This window comes from Ranitomeya imitator, chromosome 6, assembly GCF_032444005.1.
Source record: "Ranitomeya imitator isolate aRanImi1 chromosome 6, aRanImi1.pri, whole genome shotgun sequence".
NCBI lineage: Eukaryota > Metazoa > Chordata > Amphibia > Anura > Dendrobatidae > Ranitomeya > Ranitomeya imitator.
The window spans coordinates 244622873-244643713 of NC_091287.1; the positions used below are offsets into that span (position 1 = coordinate 244622873).

Here is a 20841-nt window from a genome sequence, read left to right on the forward strand (position 1 = left end):
GGGTCAAAGGTAGCCATTCAAATAAAGTTGGTGCAGATACTCCAAAGGCTGTCTAAATCAATCCCTGAATACTTCCAATTGGTGGAACTCCCATAAACGGGGATTATGACAAATAGGCATATATTTTGAGCATCCTGGTATGCCTAGCAATTGCTTACAGATCTACCTTACTTTATATATGAACACCAATGTGGATCTTTGCCTTGAATCTGAGCTGCTAATACATTTAACAGGTCTTCTCCACTTAAATATCGGCCTAGCCTATTTTACCATTTTTGTGCCTCATCTAAACACTCACTCCTTAAAATGTAGGAATTAAGAGGCTAGTGAATATGCCCAGGTATGTGGTAAAGCCAGCTCACCTCGTTCATTGGCCCACTGGATTATCTAATTTAATTCTTGGATTATCCCTCTTCTGTATTAAGCCCCAATGTAAGTTGTTCATACTTGTAAACCAACATTTGGGTAGCAATACAGGTGCAATCAGCTGCACATATAAAATGCATAGCATATTAACCATACTAATTAAGTTTGCCATGCATAGAGGGGCAGTTTTTCCCACACCTTCACCTTTGCACTCAACCTTACCACAAGAGATTGCAAGTTGGCATATATAGTCCCCCTACTTTACTAATGACCAGAATGCTTAAATACCTAAATTCACTGACACAAAAGGATCACAATACTGTTATATAGTACGGCATAATATACAAGTGCTTCCAACTATTTTGGATTTTAAAGTCATTTTTCAAGCTGGTGTTATAAAGTATTCTAATTTAGGCTAGGTTCACATTAGTGTATCAGTCCACAGCGTGGTGCTGCGGACTTCTTTCCTTAAGCTCCAACTACTTCCGCATGCATCCTGCGTACCTATCTTTAACACTGGGTACGCAGGGACATGCATTGTGTGCGGATGCGTCCCCGCACGTCGATTTGAGGTGCCCGCTGAACGCAAGAAAATGCAACATGTTGCGTTCAGAGAGCACTTCTAAACGCCGCACTCAGACGCATCCGCATACAACGCATGTCCCTGCGTACACAATGTTAAAGATAGGTACGCAGGATGCATACAAAGTAGGTGGAGCTTAAGGAAAGAAGTCCGCAGCACCACGCTGCATACAGAAACGCTAATGTGAACCCGGCCTTATTGAGAATAAAATCGTCTAAGGGGCACTTCCGTCTGTCTGTCTCAGAAATCCCGTGTTGCAGAACGGTCGTGGCCGCAACCAATCAGCGACGGGCACAGTCCAGCCGCGAATTCACCCCTTCCTACTCTCCTTGCCCCCTCCAGTCAGCGCTCACACAGGGTTAATGGCTGCGTTACACAGCGTTATGCCGCGGTGTAGCGCAGTCCGTTAACGTTGCTATTAACCCTGTGTGACCAACTTTTTACTATAAGCATCAATAGTAAAAGGATCTAATGTATAAAAAATCATTATATACTCACCTTCCTTTCCCGCTCCTTGCGACACTTTGGGCAATGCATTGCAGTCTCGTGAGATGATAATGTAGCGGTCTCGCAGGCTGTTATATACTATGTGGGCTGTGCTATACATTGCGTGGGCTGTCCTATATACTACGTGGGCTGTGTTATACACTGCGTGGGCTGTGCTATATACTATGTGGGCTGTGCTATATACTGCATGGGCTGTGCTATATACTGCATGGGCTGTGCTATATACTACATGGGCTGTGCCATATACTGCATGGGCTGTGCCATATACTGCATGGGCTGTGCTATATACTACGTGGGCTGTTATACACTGCGTAGGCTGTGCTATATACTATGTGGGCTGTTATACACTGCATGGGCTGTGCTATATACTGCGTGGGCTGTTATACACTGCGTGTGCTGTTATATACTACGTGGGCTGTGCTATATACTACGTGGGGTGTGCCATATACTGCATGAGCTATGCTATATACTACGTGGGCTGTTATACACTGCGTGGGCTGTGCTATATACTGCGTGGGCTGTGCTATATACTGCGTGGGCTGTGCTATATACTGCGTGGGCTGTGCTATATACTGCGTGGGCTGTTGTATACTACGTGGCCTGTGCTATATGCTACGTGGGCTGTGCTATATGCTATGTGGGCTGTGGTATATTTCTCTGCTGTATCTGTGCATCATAAATCGTGGTTTATGTTAAAGAGGGGGGCCCTCAAAAACCTGGAGGCGGCCCTGGCTTCACTGATTGGTCACGCCCGGCCAGGCGTGACCAATCAGCGTCAGGCGCAGTCCGGCCACGAATTGGCGCGGAATTTGAACCACGCTTCGCTAATTGGTCGCGCCCAGCTGGCCGAATCCTGTGTATAAATTGCATTATTCTGAAAACTTCATAAATAAACTACATACATATTCTAGAATACCCAATGCGTTAGAATCGGGCCACCATCTAGTTGAGAATAATGACTTTTGGGTTTTCGTTGGCTGTAAGCCATAATCAACATTAACAGAAGTAAACTCTTGAAATAGATCACTCTGTTTGTAATGACTATGTAATACAAAAGCTTACATTTTTGTGTTTAAGAACTGAAATAAATTAACTTTTTGATGATATTCTAAATTAGTGAGAAGCTCTTGTAGTTGCCCAGTGACAATTGCTCTACTATAAGAGCAATTGGCAAGGGTGTAAGAGAAGCCCCCTACCACCATCTACAGAGTCCTCCAAGACACAAAAAAAAACCTTTGACAAGCAGCCATTTGATCTAATATGTCCTCAGAGCCTTATATAAAAGTTTAACCCAACAAAGTAAAATTAAAACCAAGAGATACCCAATTCAACATGATCAAATGAATCTTACGTTAGCACAGCATTGTTAGGTCTTATCTTGACAACTTGTAAATTTAGTAACAATCTGCACAGGTTAACAGTAGTGATGAGCGAATATACTCGTTACTCGAGATTTCCCGAGCACACTCGGGTGACCTCCGAGTATTTTTTAGTGCTCAGAGATTTTGTTTTCATCGCTGCAGCTGAATGATTTACATCTGTTAGCCAGCATAAGTACATGTGGGGGTTGTCTGGTTGCTAGGGAATCCCCACATGTACTTATGCTGGCTAAGAGATGTTAATCATTCAGCTGAGGTGATGAAAACGAAATCTCTGAGCACTAAAAAATACTCTGTCACCCGAGTGTGCTCGGGAAATCTCGAGTAACGAGTATATTCGCTCATCACTAGTTAACAGCCGTCAACTTAGAGTGCATGAATCTGGCCTGGTGCGAGCGTATCGCTTTAGTTATAACCCTAGTGAATGACATCGCCAGGACTTCTGCAAGAATCTTAATAGATGATATAAGTAACTAGATTACTCTCCCAATATCTTCCCTCACATAATCTCCGATCCTCCCAAGACCACCTACTCTCATCCACACTTATTTGTTCCTCACACAACAGCCTCCAAGATTTCTCCCGAATATCCCCTATCCTCTGGTATTCCATGCCTCAACACGTCCGATTATCCCCCACCCTCGGATCCTTCAGACGTAACCTAAAAACCCATCTCTTTAGGAAAGCCTACAGCCTGCAATAACCCTTCTGCCGCCTCACCACCACACGAGCTGCCGCCTCACCACCACCCGTGCTGCTGCACCACCGACCTTCTGTCTCTTCCCCATTATCCCATAGAATGTAAGTCCGCAAGGAGAAGGTCTTCTCCCCTCTGTGCCAGTCTGTCATTGTAAAATTGTTTACTGTAAACGATATCTATAACTCTGTACGTAACCCCTTTCTTATGTACAGCATCATGGAATTGATGGTGCTATATAAATAAAGTAATTACTGCTGAAGGTGTTTCTGCTTCAAGTAAATTCTCCAACACTGTACCTGCATCTTTCCTGCATCCCAGGAGACTTGATATGCTGACTGTTGCTTGGGTAAGCCAGTTTTATTACTGTATATAACCTTGAGTGGGAGCTCAACTGTCACACATCCCCCTACATTCATTCACAGCTAGTCCATGCCTCTTGTTGGTCTTGTATTTAATGCAGGGGTTTACGACCTATGGCATACTGCTATTCTATGTGGTCCCCAACAATATGATCTAAAACATAGTTGCCTATATTGCATGGCTTCTCACATCTTCATTTCCATGTCACAAAAAAAAGCAGCATACAGTGTGGCAGCATTCACATACTAATGGACTGCGCGTTTAGCACTCCAAAGAGGAGTAAGAGAAATACATTATATCCAGCTATGGATGTGGCTGTCTCTATTGTAGGTTATTAGAACTGTGAAATGCTAGGTTGCTTCTGCAACATTCATATTCTACATTGGAGAGAGCAACATATAAGCATGCTCTTCTGTATCTCTCTTCACCAGTGCTAAATGGGGGACAAGCAGGCCTCCATTCTACTGATAAGTAGATGTTGTTGGAACTAACCTCTATCACACATTTATAGTATACATTTTCAATACACCATAAATATCTTGGATCGGGATACTCTTCTACATTTAATGCACCCTTGATTTAATGTCTTTTTGACTGTTGCTTTATTTCCCCTGAGCATTAATTTGCTTTGTTTTTTAAAATAGAGAGGAAGAAAATCTGTAATCAGACCCGATACTTCTCTCCTCCAACATAATTGATTGGGGGAGAGTCGTCAGGCCCCCAAACACTTTAGATATTGAGGGGGAAAAAATGGCCAAAATTGGAGGATCCGGCCAACTTTAAAGTGCATCGTGGTCTTTAGCTACACAATTATGACAACGTTACAAGTACATAAATAGGTAAATGCTTTAAGTCTTCATATTACCTTTTTCTACTGAACTTGATGGTGAACCATCTTCACACAATGAATCTGTTTCAGGTGCTTTGTTGTATGGTTTGGTCTGGATTTTGCCCTGTTCGTCAATAAGAAGCTCCAGATCTAAGAGATTAACTTTCTTGCACTCCATGTCTTGATCATATGAAAAAAAATGTGAATACCAGTATAAATTATTAAAGCATAAAACTTCCAGCAGTAAACCCAAGTATACATGCAAAAGGCTATAAGGAGGATCAGCAACAGTGTAACTGAGGAAATATTGTCACTGGAAACTGTTAAAAATCAGCTACAAATATAGCACAGACTTTAAAAAAGGGAATAGCCACCTTAAAAGGGTTCTCTGGAATGTAATTAATCATTACGCAGTCAGATGCTCATCCATCCATACATAAAGCTATGCCTGGTACTCCTGCTTGGCCCATACGTTTCAACAGAACTGAAAGGGACAAGATGCAGTTCCAGGTACAGCTACCCTGACATCCGAGTGCTATTTCCTGTGTAAATAAAGGTGATAACGTCATTGTGCTGATTGGTCAGGTCCCAGATGATGGCCCCCCACCCAAAAAAAAAAAATCTTCCGGAAACAATACCACAGCTGTCCAATGGTTACAATAAATGAGAAAGCGAAGCGTAGTTCAGTGGGGATGACATTCGCCACAATACAATATAATCTGGAATTCATTATAAAATATAATCAATATCCCTGGCACTAGATTCTTCGTAGCCTTTACCTGGATTGGAAGAGTCATGATTGTATTGAGATTCCTCCTCAGATGGAGTCTGTACATAGTAGATCTGCTCTGGAATCATACTTGCTACCTTTTCTTTTATGCTGTTAGAAGCAAGCCCACACCGCATCACCATTTCTCTTCTTTCGTGGGCCATTATCTTTCTGGTCCTTGCTTTTATATTCTCCCAGCATTTTTTTAGCTGTTTAAAATCCCTCAGAGATACACTAGGTTGCGAGTTGTACTCATGGGCCAACGCTTGCCACGTGCGCTGCTTCAGAGCAATAGTCCGTGCGTCACTTTTTTTACACTCCAATACATATTTGTATTTTTCTACCAGCGCCAAGAGGACATTCTTCTCCAGTTCAGAAAAGTACTTGGCCGGTTTCAACACTTCGTTGTTTTGCATTTTCCACGGTGCTGCAAACATCTTAACAAAGAGAAAAATAATTAACTCAAGAATAAATATGCTTGTTAGTATTAATTAGTAAACTTTTTAATATTGTTAAATTTAGTATAAGCTATCGAGTACATATTTTTCCTAACACACTGCACTCCATCAACCTTAACGATGTTTCTAAATGTGTAATGTGATGGCTAAATGGGCAATCTTTACATGATGCACCATACGGTAAATTTCAATTGCAGTGATAGGACACAACAGAAACTGTACTTTCAAGAAACTTTGCATTAATCAAGAATATAGGTGAATAAGAAGCTATGTAATATCTTATCGGATAAATCACCTTCCTTCCCAATTTATCAGCCACTTCTCCTCACCCCTGAACTCAACAGCCACTCGGGCAAAAAAAAAATTGTTCATGTCTGTGTTCCTCAGATAATACAGACTTTTAACTCCTTATGTCATGTGACAGCCCATTATAATATTTGGAGAGAGGTAGAGAAGTGAAGAAAGACAAAGAAACACAAAGTTGGTGTCAATCCATTTGCAGGACCTGGTCCATAGGCAACTTCAGAAATCTGTATTTGCTGAACTGGATCCCTAAAAACCACTTCTTACCTGATGGCATCCATAGCTCATATTTTGAATAGCTGACCAGGTGCCACGTGTCATGCCACAGCAATGACATAACACCCGACACGCTAATAAAAAAGGAGCATTGCATATTGACAGGTAAGGCTACTTTCACACATCAGGCTTTTTGTTTCAGGTACAATCCGGCAATCTTTAAAAAAAAAAAACGGATCCGACGTAAATTGCGAAAAACTGATGTGCCGGATCCATTTTTTTAGCTGGATCCGGTCATCTTCAATGTGCATGGATTTTTTTGACTTCCTGGTTGAGAGAGAGAAAAATTTGCATGGAAAATGCTGTGAAAACCAGATCCGGACGCCGGATCATTGTTTCACACCTCCGTTTCATGTGTTTTTGGCTGATTCCGTCACTGCGTTTTTTTCTACCAGACAAAAAAAACGTTGCAGTGGACGTTTTCTCCGTCCGCCGGAAACAACTATTTGAACGGATCCGGAAAAAAACTGATGAAACGTCTGGCCATCAGGCACAATCCGGCGCTAATACAACTCTATGGGAAAAAAAACGGATCCGTTTTTTTCAAAAAATTGCCGGATTGTGCCTGAAACAAAAAGCCTGATGTGTGAAAGTAGCCTAAGAGGCGGTACAGCAACCACACCTTACAGACGTGGCCAAAAGACCAGGTCCACAAAATTGATTCAAACCAAATTTAGTGCTGAAGCTTCCAACAAAACTTTTAACTAACTTCAGTGAAGGATTCATATCTACACTGAGCATGGCTGCTTTGTAATTTACTCCATGCTGCTGCTTCAAAAAGGAATTTAAAAAAAATAGAAACCTCTGTTCTAGTCCTCCCACCAGCTCAGTGGTTTGCAAATTAGAGAAGAGCTTGCAGAGAGAAAACAGAAATTGCAGGACACAATCTAATAGCCAGATATTGTTTATTCCTCATGTATGCACACAGAAAAGTTTATTCAGAGAAGTTAAAGTACAGTTTAAAAAGGTAGTGTGAACTTTTGCATCCAATTGTTTAAGCTACAGTAAACATTGCAGAAAAATCTACTATAGACAAATTCTTCATGTGTTTGTGCCTATGTGATTCCTCTTCACACCTGCATGTCCATGTTTAGGTATGCAAAGAAATCCTGTGCATAGTCTGATCCTACAGCCAGGTCTTACTCCCTTCTACAGTTAAGTCCATATATATTTGGACAGAGATATTTTTCTAATTTTGGTTATAGACATTACCACAATGAATTTTAAACAGATGCAGTTGAAGTTCAGACTTTCAGCTTTCATTTGAGGGTATCCACATAAAAATTGGATGAAGGGTTTAGGAGTTTCAGCTCCTTAACATGTGCCACCCTGTTTTTAAAGGGACCAAAAGTAATTGGATAGATTAGATAATTTTAAATAAAATGTTCATTTTTAGCACTTGGTTGAAAACCCTTTGTTGGCAATGACTGCCTGAAGTCTTGAACTCATGGACATCACCAGACGCTGTGTTTCCTCCTTTTTGATGCTCTGCTAGGCCTTCATTGCGGTGGTTTTCAGTTGCTTTTTGTTTTGGACCTTTCTGTCTTAAGTTTAGTCTGTAACAAGTGAAATGCATGCTCAATTGGGTTGAGATCAGGTGACTGACTTGGCCATTCAAGAATATTCCACTTCTTTGCTTTAATAAACTTCAGGGTTCCTTTGGCTTTATGTTTTGGGTCATTGTCCATCTGTAGTATGAAACAACGACCAATCAGTTTGGCTGCATTTGGCTGGATCTGAGCACACAGTATGGCTCTGAATACCTCAGAATTTATTCGGCTGCTTCTATCCTGTGTCACATCATCAATAAACACTAGTGACCCAGTGCCACTGGCAGCCATGCATGCCCAAGCCATCACACTGCCTCCGCCGTGGTTTACAGATGATGTGGATTGCTTTGGATCATGAGCTGTACCACGCCTTCGCCATACTTTTCTCTTTCCCTCGTTCTGGTAGAGGTTGATCTTGGTTTCATCTGTCCAAAGGATGTTCTTCCAGAACTGTGCTGGCTTTTTTAGATGTTTTTTAGCATAGTCCAGTCTAGCCTTTTTATTCTTGATGCTTATGAGTGGCTTGCACCGTGCAGTGAACCCTCTGTATTTACTTTCATGCAGTCTTCTCTTTATGCTAGAGTTGGATATTGATACGCCTACCTCCTGGAGAGTGTTGTTCACTTGGTTGGCTGTTGTGAAGGGGTTGCTCTTCACCATGGAGATTATTCTGCGATCATCCACCACTGTTGTCTTCTGTGGGCGCCCTGGTCTTTTTGAATTGATGAGTTCACCAGTGCTTTCTTTTTCTCAGGATGTACCAAACTGTAGATTTTAACACTCCTAATATTGTAGCAATTTCTGGATGGGTTTTTTCTGTTTTTGTAGCTTAAGGTTGGATTGTTTCCCCTGCATGGAGAGCTTCTTTGACAGCAAAACCTTCCAAATGCAAGCACCACACCTCAAATCAACTCCAGGCCTTTTATCTGCTTAATTGAGAATGATATAACGAAGGGATTGCCCACACCTGTCCATGAAATAGCCTTGGAGTCAATTGTCCAATAACTTTTGGTCCCTTTAAAAACAGGGTGGCGCATGTTAAGGAGCTGAAACTCCTAAACCCTTCATCCAATTTTAATGTGGATACCCTCAAATGAAAGCTGAAAGTCTGAACTTCAACTGCATCTGAATTGTTTTGTTTAAAATTCATTGTGGTAATGTCTATAACCAAAATGAGAAAAATGTCTCTGTCCAAATATATATGTAGTTAACTGTATATTATTATTATTATTATTATTATTTATACAACCCCTGGCAAAAGTTATGGAATCACCGGCCTTGGAGAATGTTCATTCAGTTGTTTAATTTTCTAGAAAAAACAGCAGATCACAGACATGGCATAAAACTAAAGTCATTTCAAATGGCAACTTTCTGGCTTTAAGAAACATTAAAAGAAATCAAGAACAAAAAATGTGGTAGTCAGTAATGGTTACTTTTTTTAACCAAGCACAGGGGAAAAATTATGGAATCATGAAAAAAAAAAAAAACACTCAAACATCACTAATATTTTGTTGCACACCTCTGGCTTTTATAACAGCTTGCAGTCTCTGAGGCATGGACTTAATTAGTGTCAAATAGTACTCTTCATCAATCTGGCTCCAACTTTCTCAACTTTCTCTGATTGCTGTTGCCAGATTAGCTTTGCAGGTTGGAGCCTTGTCATGGACCATTTTCTTCAACTTCCACCAAAGGTTTTCAATTGAGATCCGGACTATTTGCAGGCCATGACATTGACCTTATGTGTCTTTTTTCAAGGAATGTTTTCACAATTTTTGCTCTATGGAAGGATGCATTATCATCTTGAAAAATGATTTCATCATCCCCAAACATCCTTTCAGTTGATGGGATAAGAAAAGTGTCCAAAATATCAACATAAACTTGTGCATTTATTAAGATGTAATGACAGCCATCTGCCCAGTGCCTTTACCTGACATGCAGCCCCATATCATCAATGACTGTGGAAATTTGCACGTTCTCTTCACGCAGTCATCTTTATAAATGTCATTGGAATGGCACCAAACAAAAGTTCCAGCATCATCACCTTGCCCAATGCAGATTCGTGATTCATCACTGAATATGACTTTCATCCTGTCATCCACAGTCCACGATTGCTTTTCCTTAGCCCATTGTAACCTTGTTTGTTTATGTTTAGGTTTTAATGATGGCTTTCGTTTAGCTTTTCTGCATGTAAATCCCATTTTCTTTAGGCAGTTTCTTACAGTTCGGTCACAGATGTTGACTCCAGTTTCCACCCATTTGTTCCTCATTTGTTTTGTTATGCATTTCCTGTTTTGCAGACATATTGCTTGAAGTTTCCAGTCTTGACTCTTTTTGATGTCTTCCTTGGTCTACCAGTATGTTTGCCTTTAACAACCTTCCCATGTTGTTTGCATTTGGTCCCGATTTTAGACACAGCTGACTGTGAACAACCAACATCTGTTGCAACATTGCGTGATTTACCCTCTTTTAAGAGTTTGATAATCCTCTCCTTTGTTTCAATTGACATCTCATGTTGGAGCCATGATTCGTGTCAGTCCACTTGGTGCAACAGCTCTCCAAGGTGTGATCACTCCTTTTTAGATGCAGACTAACAAGCAGATCTAATTTGATGCAGGTATTGTTTTTGGGTATGAAAATTTACAGGGTAATTCCATAATTTTTTCCTCAGAATTGAGGCTGGTTTCACACTTGCGTTTCAAAACGCATGCGTTTAAAAAAAAAAAAAAAAAACGTATGGTGAAAAAACGCATGTAAACGCTGCTTTTTTTGACGCATGCGTTTTTGCATGTGGTGAAAAAAATGCGGCGTTTTAACGCGTTTACATGTGTTTTTTCATGCGTTTGCGTTTTTTAAACGCATGCTGAGAAATGTGTAACAGCTGCCAATTATCAAAATAAAGTAAAAGTAAAAAACCCACTATAAACAGAAATAGTTAGGTTTAGGGGTAGGGTTAGGGATCATAACCCTAACCCTACCCCTAACCCTAAAGGGATCCTAACCCTAAAGGGATTAGGGTTAGGGATCCTAACCCTAACCCTTAAGGGGTTAGGGATAGGGTTAGGATCCCTTTAGGGTTAGGATCCCTTTATCACCTTTATGGTGGGGGGTGGCATATCAGTGTGTTTTCTGTTTTTTTTTTTTTTAATAAAAACGCATGCGTTTTTAACGCAAACAAAAACGCATGTGCTTAAAAACGCATGCGTTTACATAGACATCAATAGGTTTTTTTGCGGCAAAAATGACTACATGTTGCATTTCTGCAACACAACGCATGCAGAGAAAAAACGCATGCGTTGCAAAAACGCGTCAAAATGCATGCAAAAAAACGCATGCGTTTTTTACTGTTAAATATATGGGGGGGAAAACGCATGCTTTTTTTGCGTTTTTTACCGCAAAAAAAAACACGCAAATTTGAAACCAGCCTGAGTGATTCCATAATTTTTACCCTATTCTTGGTTAAAAAAGTAACCATTACTGACTACCACATTTTTTGTTCTTGATTTCTTTTAGTGTTTCTTAAAGCCAGAAAGTTGCCATTTGAAATTACATAAGTTTTGTACCATGTCTGTGATCTGTTTTTTTTTTTCTACAAAATTAAACTACTGAATAAACATCCTCCAAGGCCGGTGATTCCATAATTTTTGCCAGGGGTTGTATAGCACCATTCATTCCATGGTTCTGTACATGAGAAGGGGTTACATACAAATTACAGTAAACAAACTAACAATAGCAGACTGATACAGAGGGGAGAGGACCCTGCCCTTGCGGGCTTACTTTCTACGGGATGGTGGGGAAGGAGACAGTAGGCAGCTGGGTCATTGCAGGCTGTAGGCTTTCTTGAAGAGGTGGGTTTTCAGGTTCCATCTGAAGGATCCGAATGTAGTTGATAGTCGGACGTGTTGGAGCACAGAATTCCAGAGGATGGGGGATATTCGGGAAAAGTCTTGGAGGCGATTAGGAGAGGAATGAGGAACGAATAAGGCCGGCCTCACACTCCGCGTATAAAAATACGGTCCGTTATTTACGGCCGTAATGCGCAAAAAAGTCCCCAAAATAGTGAATCGTATGTCATCCGTAGGCAGGGTGTGTCAGCGTATTTTGCGCATGGCATCCTCCGTATGGCATCCGTACTGCGAGATTTTCTCACAGGCTTGCAAAACCGACATACGGACATACAATGGATCCATGGGCTCAAAAAATCATAAAAACGTATATACTGTATGTGTGTGTGTGTGTGTGTATATATATATATATATATATATATATATATATATATAATGTCAGTGAGACACATATGTATATATGTATTAAAATATTTCATACAGCGCTAGATAGCTTAAAAGCCGGTAATTCAATTGCCGGCTTTTGTTATCTTCTTTCCAAACCCGACATAATATGAGACATGGTTTACATACAGTAAACCATCTCATATCCCTTTTTTTTGCATATTCCACACTACTAATGTTAGTAGTGTGTATGTGCAAAATTTGGGCGCTCTAGCTATTAAGTTAAAGGGTTAAATCGCGGAAAAAATTGGCGTGGGCTCCCGCGCAATTTTCTCCGCCAGAATGGTAAAGCCAGTGACTGGGGGCAGATATTAATAGCCTGGAGAGGGTCCATGGTTATTGGCCCCCCTCTGGCTAAAAACATCTGCCCCCAGCCACCCCAGAAAAGGCACATCTGGAAGATGCGCCTATTCTGGCACTTGGCCACTCTCTTCCCATTCCCGTGTAGCGGTGGGATATGGGGTAATGAAGGGTTAATGTCACCTTGCTATTGTAAGGTGACATTAAGCCAGATTAATAATGGAGAGGCGTCATTTATGACACCTATCCATTATTAATCCAATAGTATGAAATGGTTAAAAAACACACACACATTATTACAAAGTATTTTAATGAAATAAATACACAGGTTTTTGTAATATTTTATTATACTGGTAATCCACCTGAAGACCCTCATTCTGTAAAAAAGGTAAAATAAAAAAACAACAATATCCCATACCTTCCATCGTTCTGTCACGTCCAACGATGTAAATCCATCAAAAGGGGTTAACTAATTTTACAAGCAGAAGCTCTGCTAATGCAGCTGTGCTCCTGGCCGGTAAAACCCCGGGGAATGAATGGAATGTAGGTCAATGACCTGTAGTTACCTTCAGTTGCGGTGATGCGCCCTCTGCTGGATGTCCTCATATGAACCCGAGCCTGGGAACTTTTCAGAATATTTTCCCACGCTCGAGTTCATATGAGGATACGAGATGGTTTACTGTATGTAAACCATGTCTCATATCATGTCGGGTTTGGAAAGGAGATAGCAAAAGCCGGCAATTGAATTACCGGCTTTTAAGCTATCTAGCGCTGTATGAAATATTAATATATATACATATGTGTCTCACTGACATATATCTATATATATAATTGTCTAAGGGTTTTTCCGTCTGTCTGTCTGTCTGTCTGTCTGTCTGTCTGTCTGTCCTGGAAATCCCGGCTCTCGACCAATCAGAGACGGGCACAGCATCGACGTAGAAATCCCGCGTCTCTGATTGGTCGAGGCCGCCAGCGACGATGATGTCATAAAGGACGTAGACATCCCGCGTCTGATTGGTCAAGGCCGCCAGGCCTCGACCAATCAGCAACGGGCACAGTGACGATGATGTCATAAAGGACGTAGACATCCTGCGTCTCTGATTGGTCGAGGCCGCCAGGCAGCAACGGGCACAGCGACGATGATGTCATAATGGTTGCCATGGCGACGATGATGTCATAAAGGTTGCCTCGACCAATCAGCGACGGGCACAGTCTGCCGCGAATTCTGGAATCATCATTGTCCATATACTACGGGGACATGCATATTCTAGAATACCCGATGCATTAGAATCGGGCCACGATCTAGTATATATATATATACCCCTATACTAGGTAAGAAAATCCCGAAGAGCATTATCAGTGGTGGAGACCAATTATGTCTAAACTGAACGTGTGTGTATATAAAACCACACACTGCTGTATACCTGGCAACTATCGGGAACCTGCTAGAATTCTGGAGGAGAGGAAGAATTCCATCTTGCATGTTGCGGTTCTTGGATGCACATCCAATATGGGGGGCATATTTCTTTAATCTTGTGAATGTGTAATCTGATGTTGTGAGTGATCATTACTGTGAGACAATGTATCCCCTCCACAATGTCACATATTTGTACGTGCGTTAATTGTATTTATAGTTGTTATATTGTTGCGTATTATATTTATATACATTCGCATATTGTGGATATTGTGGGAGGTGATAGGTTCTCCGGCTATGGATATACACCTACAGTATATACTATGGATTGTATTGCTTGTCTTCTCGAATTAGCCCCTTGTATATTTATATTTAGTTTGTATATTTATATCTATATTTATACTTATAGTGGCAGTGTGGCAACTGCCTATTGTGGTGCATCGTAAGACGGCGCCTGATATATTTCTATTCACCGTTATTATTATGGCGTCCGCTTTCCTCTGCCCGTATGTTGCCCTTCGCCAATATGGCGGCGCCTGCTGCATATTGTATGCACGCTTGCGCTTTCTTCACCGCCGGCTCTCTGTTGACCGTGCGCGGACTTCCTGGTCACGTGGGGCCCCACGTACTTCCGGTCGTCTCGCGCCCGGCTCACTGAGGCTGAGCGGAAGTGCTATTGCATACAGCTGCGCCGCACTATCCTCGGGACCCTATTTATGCGGTCTAGCCCCCTGTCTGTTTATGCGCCCCCTGAGGAAGGTAACACACCGAAACGCGCGTCGGGGTGGTCGGGTGTCCCTACAATACTGACCAACTGCATCAGGTAACGTACATGGCTCATTGGAGCTCAGGGAAGTTTTGTCATCATACAGCGTTTATGGACTATGGCCAAAGTTATTTCCTAGTTACATATGGCCACATCATTACACCAAGTGCTGTTCCCTGTATGTTATTATTGTTCTCATGCTAGGTTGACACCCTACCTTGGGCTCTGCATGTTGCGGGTGACCCCCTTGAGTCATCTTTTTAGCCCTATCATGTATCTTCTGTCTGGTTTTTATTATGTTGTGATTTAATAAAATTATTGTTATTTGGACTTCATGACTGCTGGGTGCTCTTTTTCTGTTGTATTCCCTATACTATGTGTAGACATTTATTTTAGCTATTCTATTCTAACCGGTCAGTGTGATTTTACTGTACACCACACTGAATTGCCGGCTTTTCGCTAGAACACCGCTGCGTATTTCTCGCAAGTCACACTGTTGGTCCGTGTATAATCCGTATTTTTCTGGCCCCCATAGACTTTCATTGGCGTATTTTTTGCGCAATATGGTGACAAACGCAGCATGCTGCGTTTTTTTACGGCCGTAGAACACCGTATAATACGGATCAGTAAAATACGGCTGATAGGAGCTGGGGCATAGAGAAGCATTGTACCGTATGCAATCCATATTTTCAGCACCTCTCTTGCGTCCGTAAAAGACGCTAGTGTGAGGCCGGCCTAAGTGTGGAGGAGAGGAGGTGGTCTTGGGAGGACCGGAGATTAAGTGAGGGAAGATATCGGGAGATTAGTTCAGAGATATATGGAGGAGACAGGTTATGGATGGCTTTGTAGGTCAGGATTAGTAATTTGAACTGGATACGCTGAGGTAATGGGAGCCAGTGAAGAGATTTGCATAGGGGAGGAGTAGCGAGGAAAGAGATGAATTAGTTGGGGAGCAGAGTTAAGGATGGACTGAAGAGGTACGTGAGTGTTAGCAGGGAGGCCACAGAAAAGGATGTTGCAGTAGTCGAGGCGGGAGATGAGGGCATGCACAAGTATTTTAGTGGATTGAGGGAAGGATGGATTCTGGATATATTTTTGAGCTGAGGCGACAGGAGGTAGAAAGAGCTTGGATGTGCGGTTTGAGGCTATGTGCACACGTATTCTTGGGGTCTGCGGATTTTTCCGCAGTGGATTTGAGAAATCCGCAGGTAAAAAGCACTGCGCTTTACCTGCAGATTTTATGTGGATTCCACCTGCGGTTTCTGAGTAAACACATGCGGATTCACCTGCGTTCAATAGCTGGCAGCACTTTGGACGCAGTGAACATAACACTGAGTCCAAAGTGCTGCTAGTTCTGGCTCATGGGCATCGGGCATTACTGATTGGTGTGGGTCCCAGCGGTGGGAAATCCAATAATCAGCAGATCAGAGAAGTTTTATCCCTTTAGGCTACATTCCCAGGATGAGCTTTTGACGCTTTAGAATTTCTACATTTAAATTCGGTTACTTGTGGTTTTTCATTAGGTTCTCCTATGCATTTCGTACGTTTGACACTGCTTTATGTCTCTTTTTGGATTGTCATGCTTTAAATTAAGAGGCTTTGTTTTTTTATACTTCCTGGCATTTGGCTTTGACAAAACTTTTAGAAACTTAGGTGCATTTTTGATGCGTTTACATCATGGAAACACACAAAAAACGCATGTTTTTTTTTTATTTTTTTGTTTTTTTTTTTTACAGTTGCAGGTTTTCTGCATCTAATGCAAATCTATGGGAAGAATCTGCACAGAAAAATATGGCATGCCTGCAAAAGAAATAGACAAGCTGCAGATTTAACCCATTATCTACCAATGTCCTTTTTTTGGGACGCCTAATCTTTTGCTTCTAGCAACTAAGATTTTATAATTTTTATAATTAGGTCCAATTTTTTGTGTTGTTTGTAAAATGAATGTTTTTAAAATAGGAAATCATGTCATTGTCATTTTTAATTGAATATTGGGACGCCCTTTTCTGAAAAATCCATAAAATGAAAATTTCTAATTTGGCAAGTAATGGGTTAAAACACACAACACAGGTCATTTTACACTGCGTAAAAAAAATAAATAAATGAAAATCACAGTGAGCATTAGATTCTGATAAATCCCATGAACTTTGCTGGAACTGTTAGGTTATGTGTACATGTTGCGGATTTACTGCGGATCCGCAGCGGGGTTTTTTCGTGCAGAAATGCAAATGATTTACAGTACAATGTAAATCAATGGAAATAAAAAATGCTGTGCTAATGGTGCGGAAAACTCCGCATGGAAAAGCTGCGGATTAAAAGAATGAGCATGTCACTTCTTTTGTGCGGATCTGCAGTATTTTTGAACCCGTTCCATTATAGAAATCCACACACACAAAAAAAAAAGCATCAAATGCAAATCCGCAACATGTGCACATACCCTAAGGGCATGTGCCCATGATCAGAAACTGCTGAGTATTGGATGCGGTAAATCCGCACGGTTCAGTGAAGAACACAAGCGGGTTCACCTGCGTTCAATAGATGGCGGCAGTGTGGACTCAGGGAACATATGCTGCATCCACAGTGCTGCTAGTTCCGGATTGTGGGCACCCGGCCTAAGACTATGCGTTTTTGACAGCAAAAAACAGTGTCACACCAAAAAGCTCATAGAGAAGGAGCATAAGGCCATGTTCAACCTCTCAGTATTAGGTACCGTCACACTGAACGATATCGCTAGCGATCCGTGACGTTGCAGCGTCCTGGCTAGCGATATCGTTCAGTTTGACAGGCAGCAGCGATCAGGATCCTGCTGTGATTTCGTTGGTCGCTTTGGTCAGTATCTTACATCAGTATGTGTAAGCCAAAACCAGGAGAGGGTGATAATACAGAAGTGGTGACGTGTTGCGACACTTGGACAGTCAAGAGACATTATTCGAGCACGCCGAAGACTATCGGTCAGCACCTGAGCACGGTTGGATAACACCTTATTCTTATTCGAGATGTTCGCTAATCACTACTTCCGTACTAGCCATTAAGTCTCCATGTGGGCTGCCAGAAGAGCCGAGCGCAGCGCTGGTCAGTCTCATACTGAATCATTGGAGCATGCGCACGGTCACTCCGTTCTGATAGCCCCAGTCATCCCCTTTAAGGCCCGGTCATTTAGCCAGTAAGAGCAATGTTTACATTGCTTGAGTTAAGTTGGTCAGGCATGATTTTAGAGTAAAAGCCACAACGGCATGCCACATATGAAACGGATTATTTGGGAATGTGGAAGGTTTCTCCAGGTCTGGGACTATAAGATGTAAATCGCACACTGAGGAAGAGCAAGGTCACCGGGAGAGCGGTTAGGGCCACGTCTGTCCTGTCCGAATACCTGACATAGAATGATGATATCACCATAGCAACCACAGCAATTTTATAAAGGACTTGTAAACAGGACAGTAACATGGGAGAGCGGGCACTGCCATACCTCACCACATACATGTGTGCCACCTCCAGTCACATGCACGGGAATCAATAGACGGGGATGGGATGAATAAGGGAGGAGGGGTGCAATGCCATAAAAAAGAGGTTAGAGTGGGAGGAGAATGCCCGGGAAAGGGTGGAGGGAAGGGACAGGGGCCAGCGGCAACAATGCACGACAAACAGACGAATATGCACAGGGTGTAATCCTACCGAGCATCGGACTGGCCCGGGCGCTTCCTCCACGGCCCGCGGGCACGGGTCTAAGCCTCGCCCGGACAAAGAGCCTCAGCTGCCCCCAGAAAGGCCGCAGGGACTGCTCACCATTAGTCTGCTCGCCGTCCTACGCCTGGCCCAGTTATGGCTGCACCTGAGCAGAACAAAGGACGAGCGCAGCCCTGCCTCCACAGCCTGACAGTGTCCCTGCCATTGAGGCTCTCCAACCTGAGTGCATGCAAAAGGCCTTCCTCCCTGTGCTGCCAGCTGCAGGCTGCACGGTGGAAGAGCCGGACTGGATGACTGGAGGGGAGCGGCAGCGGAGTGCAGGGCTGGAGTGTGGAGGGCACTCGGTCACTACTCTGTCATAGAGAATTGCTGAACTGGAAACTCCCAGATATTATTACTGGGAGTGAAGAGAAAATAAAGGGAATTACATCTCAGCCTGCCATGAAACCAGTATAGTGCCAACCGATGCTTCAGTCAGCACTGGGGTCCAGGGGTCAAACCGGCCCAGGGCAATGGCTGCATGGAGTGTGTATGTTCTTCGCATGGTTGCTGGAACATCCACACACTCCAGATCAGGCTCGGACTGGCCCACCGGGTAACGGGAATCCCCCGGGGGGCCACTGTGTAGATCTGGGCCCCCAACCCCACTCGGCATAATTCACGTGATTCACTCTGTACAGAAAAAAAGTAGCATCTCATCATTCATTAACCACACTATCTAGTTGATTATGTAGAGATATAGGTACATTTGTGAACGAAGGTAGTATAATATTTGCATGCAGGTGAAAAATGGGCCCCCCAAAGTCAATGTTACTGGTGGGCCCTTGTCACCCCAGTCCGACACTGCTCCAGAGACATAGGAGCTGATACATTAAAGGGGTTGTCCTGTCTAAAATGATGAGTCTGCAGTCAGTCCATGTGACTGCAGGCCTATGAATAGTGATGATGGAACCAATGTGTCCAGTGCCGATCACCAACTTCTAAGGCTAGGTTCACATTTGCGTACGGGAGGGCTGGGGATCGTTGTGTACTTCCTCTCTGCCTACTCTGCATGCCTCCTGCGTACCTATCTTTAACATTGAGTACGCAGGGACATGCGTTGTATGCTGATGCGTCTGCATGCGGCAATTCGAGGTGTGCAGCGACTGCACGGAAATGCAAAATTTTGCTATTCCATGCAGTCGCCGCACACCTCAAATCGCCGCATGCGGATGCATCCGCATACAACGCATGTCCCTGCGTACCCAATGTTAAAGATAGGTACACAGGACGCATGCAGAAGTAGGCGGACCTAAACTGCAGAAGTGCTGACGTGGGCGGAGCTTAACAGAGGAAGTATGCAGACGTCCGCAAAGCCCCCATACACAAGTGTGAACCCGGACTTACTGTATCAGTTCAGCAGTCTAATAAAGCTTGTTGAAAGACTGCAGCACAAGTAATGGCATGGCTGTGATTGGCCAGTGCACCACGTGACCTGGCCTGGCAGCTTAAAATAAATAATTTTTTTTTAAAAAAGTGATGTCCCCCTATCTATAATGTAAGGCTGGGAGCGTCACTCTGTCCGAAGCCTTTATAGACTGCGCAAGCGCCGGCGCAGTCTGGACCCCACAGAGTGACGCTCCCAGGAGATCGCTGTATGCGTAAGCACTGAACGCACACCGCGATCTCCAACGGAGAAGCAGGGACGTGCCAGGAGGGTGAGTATGCTATATTCACCTGTCCCGTTCCAGCGCTGCGCGCCGCTCCATCTTTCGGGTCCTCTGCCTGTGACGTTCAGTTCAGAGGGCGCAATGACGCGCTTAATGCGCGCCGCCCTCTGACTGAACAGTCACAGCCAGAGGACCCGGAACACGGAGCGGCACGCAGCACTGGAATGGGACAGGTGAATATAGCAAGTGTCGGGGGCCTGAGCTAGCGGCGACTCCGGCACCTGACCCCCCACAGCGCGTCGGTGTCCCCGCCTGCTCAGGCCCCCCAGCAGTCGGCGCCCAGCGACGATAGGTGAGTGTTATTTTTTTTTTATATATATATCGCAGCAGCATACGGGGCATATACTATGGAGCATCTTATGGGGGCCATAAACCTTTATGGAGCAGTGTACGGGGCATATACTATGGAGCATCTTATGGGGGCCATAAACCTTTATGGAGCAGCATACGGGGCATATAATACTATGGAGCATCTTATGGGGGCCATAAACCATAATGCAGCAGCATACGGGGCATATACTATGGAGCATCTTATGTGGGCCATCAACCATAATGGAGCAGCATATGAGGCATATACTATGGAGCATCTTATGTGGGCCATC

At 43.2% G+C, this 20841-nt stretch overlaps 1 protein-coding gene across 4 annotated transcripts in view; it reads right to left on the reverse strand.

Annotated features, from left to right (window-relative positions):
* The window catches only part of MSANTD3 (Myb/SANT DNA binding domain containing 3), a 43420-nt gene extending 24532 nt beyond the window's left edge, over positions 1 to 18888 (reverse strand). The window contains exons 1-3 of one of the 4 annotated variants that reach the window (XM_069730546.1): positions 18630 to 18888; positions 5504 to 5930; positions 4761 to 4904 (exon numbers count right to left, since the gene is read on the reverse strand). In XM_069730546.1, the coding sequence (XP_069586647.1) occupies positions 4761 to 4904; positions 5504 to 5930; positions 18630 to 18632 (574 nt within the window). In that variant the 5' untranslated portion in view covers positions 18633 to 18888. Of the gene's footprint in view, positions 1 to 4760; positions 4905 to 5503; positions 5931 to 18518 lie in introns of all 4 variants that reach the window. The other 3 variants (XM_069730547.1, XM_069730544.1, XM_069730545.1) reach the window with 3 other exon arrangements.
* Positions 18889 to 20841: the final 1953 nt, after the last annotated feature.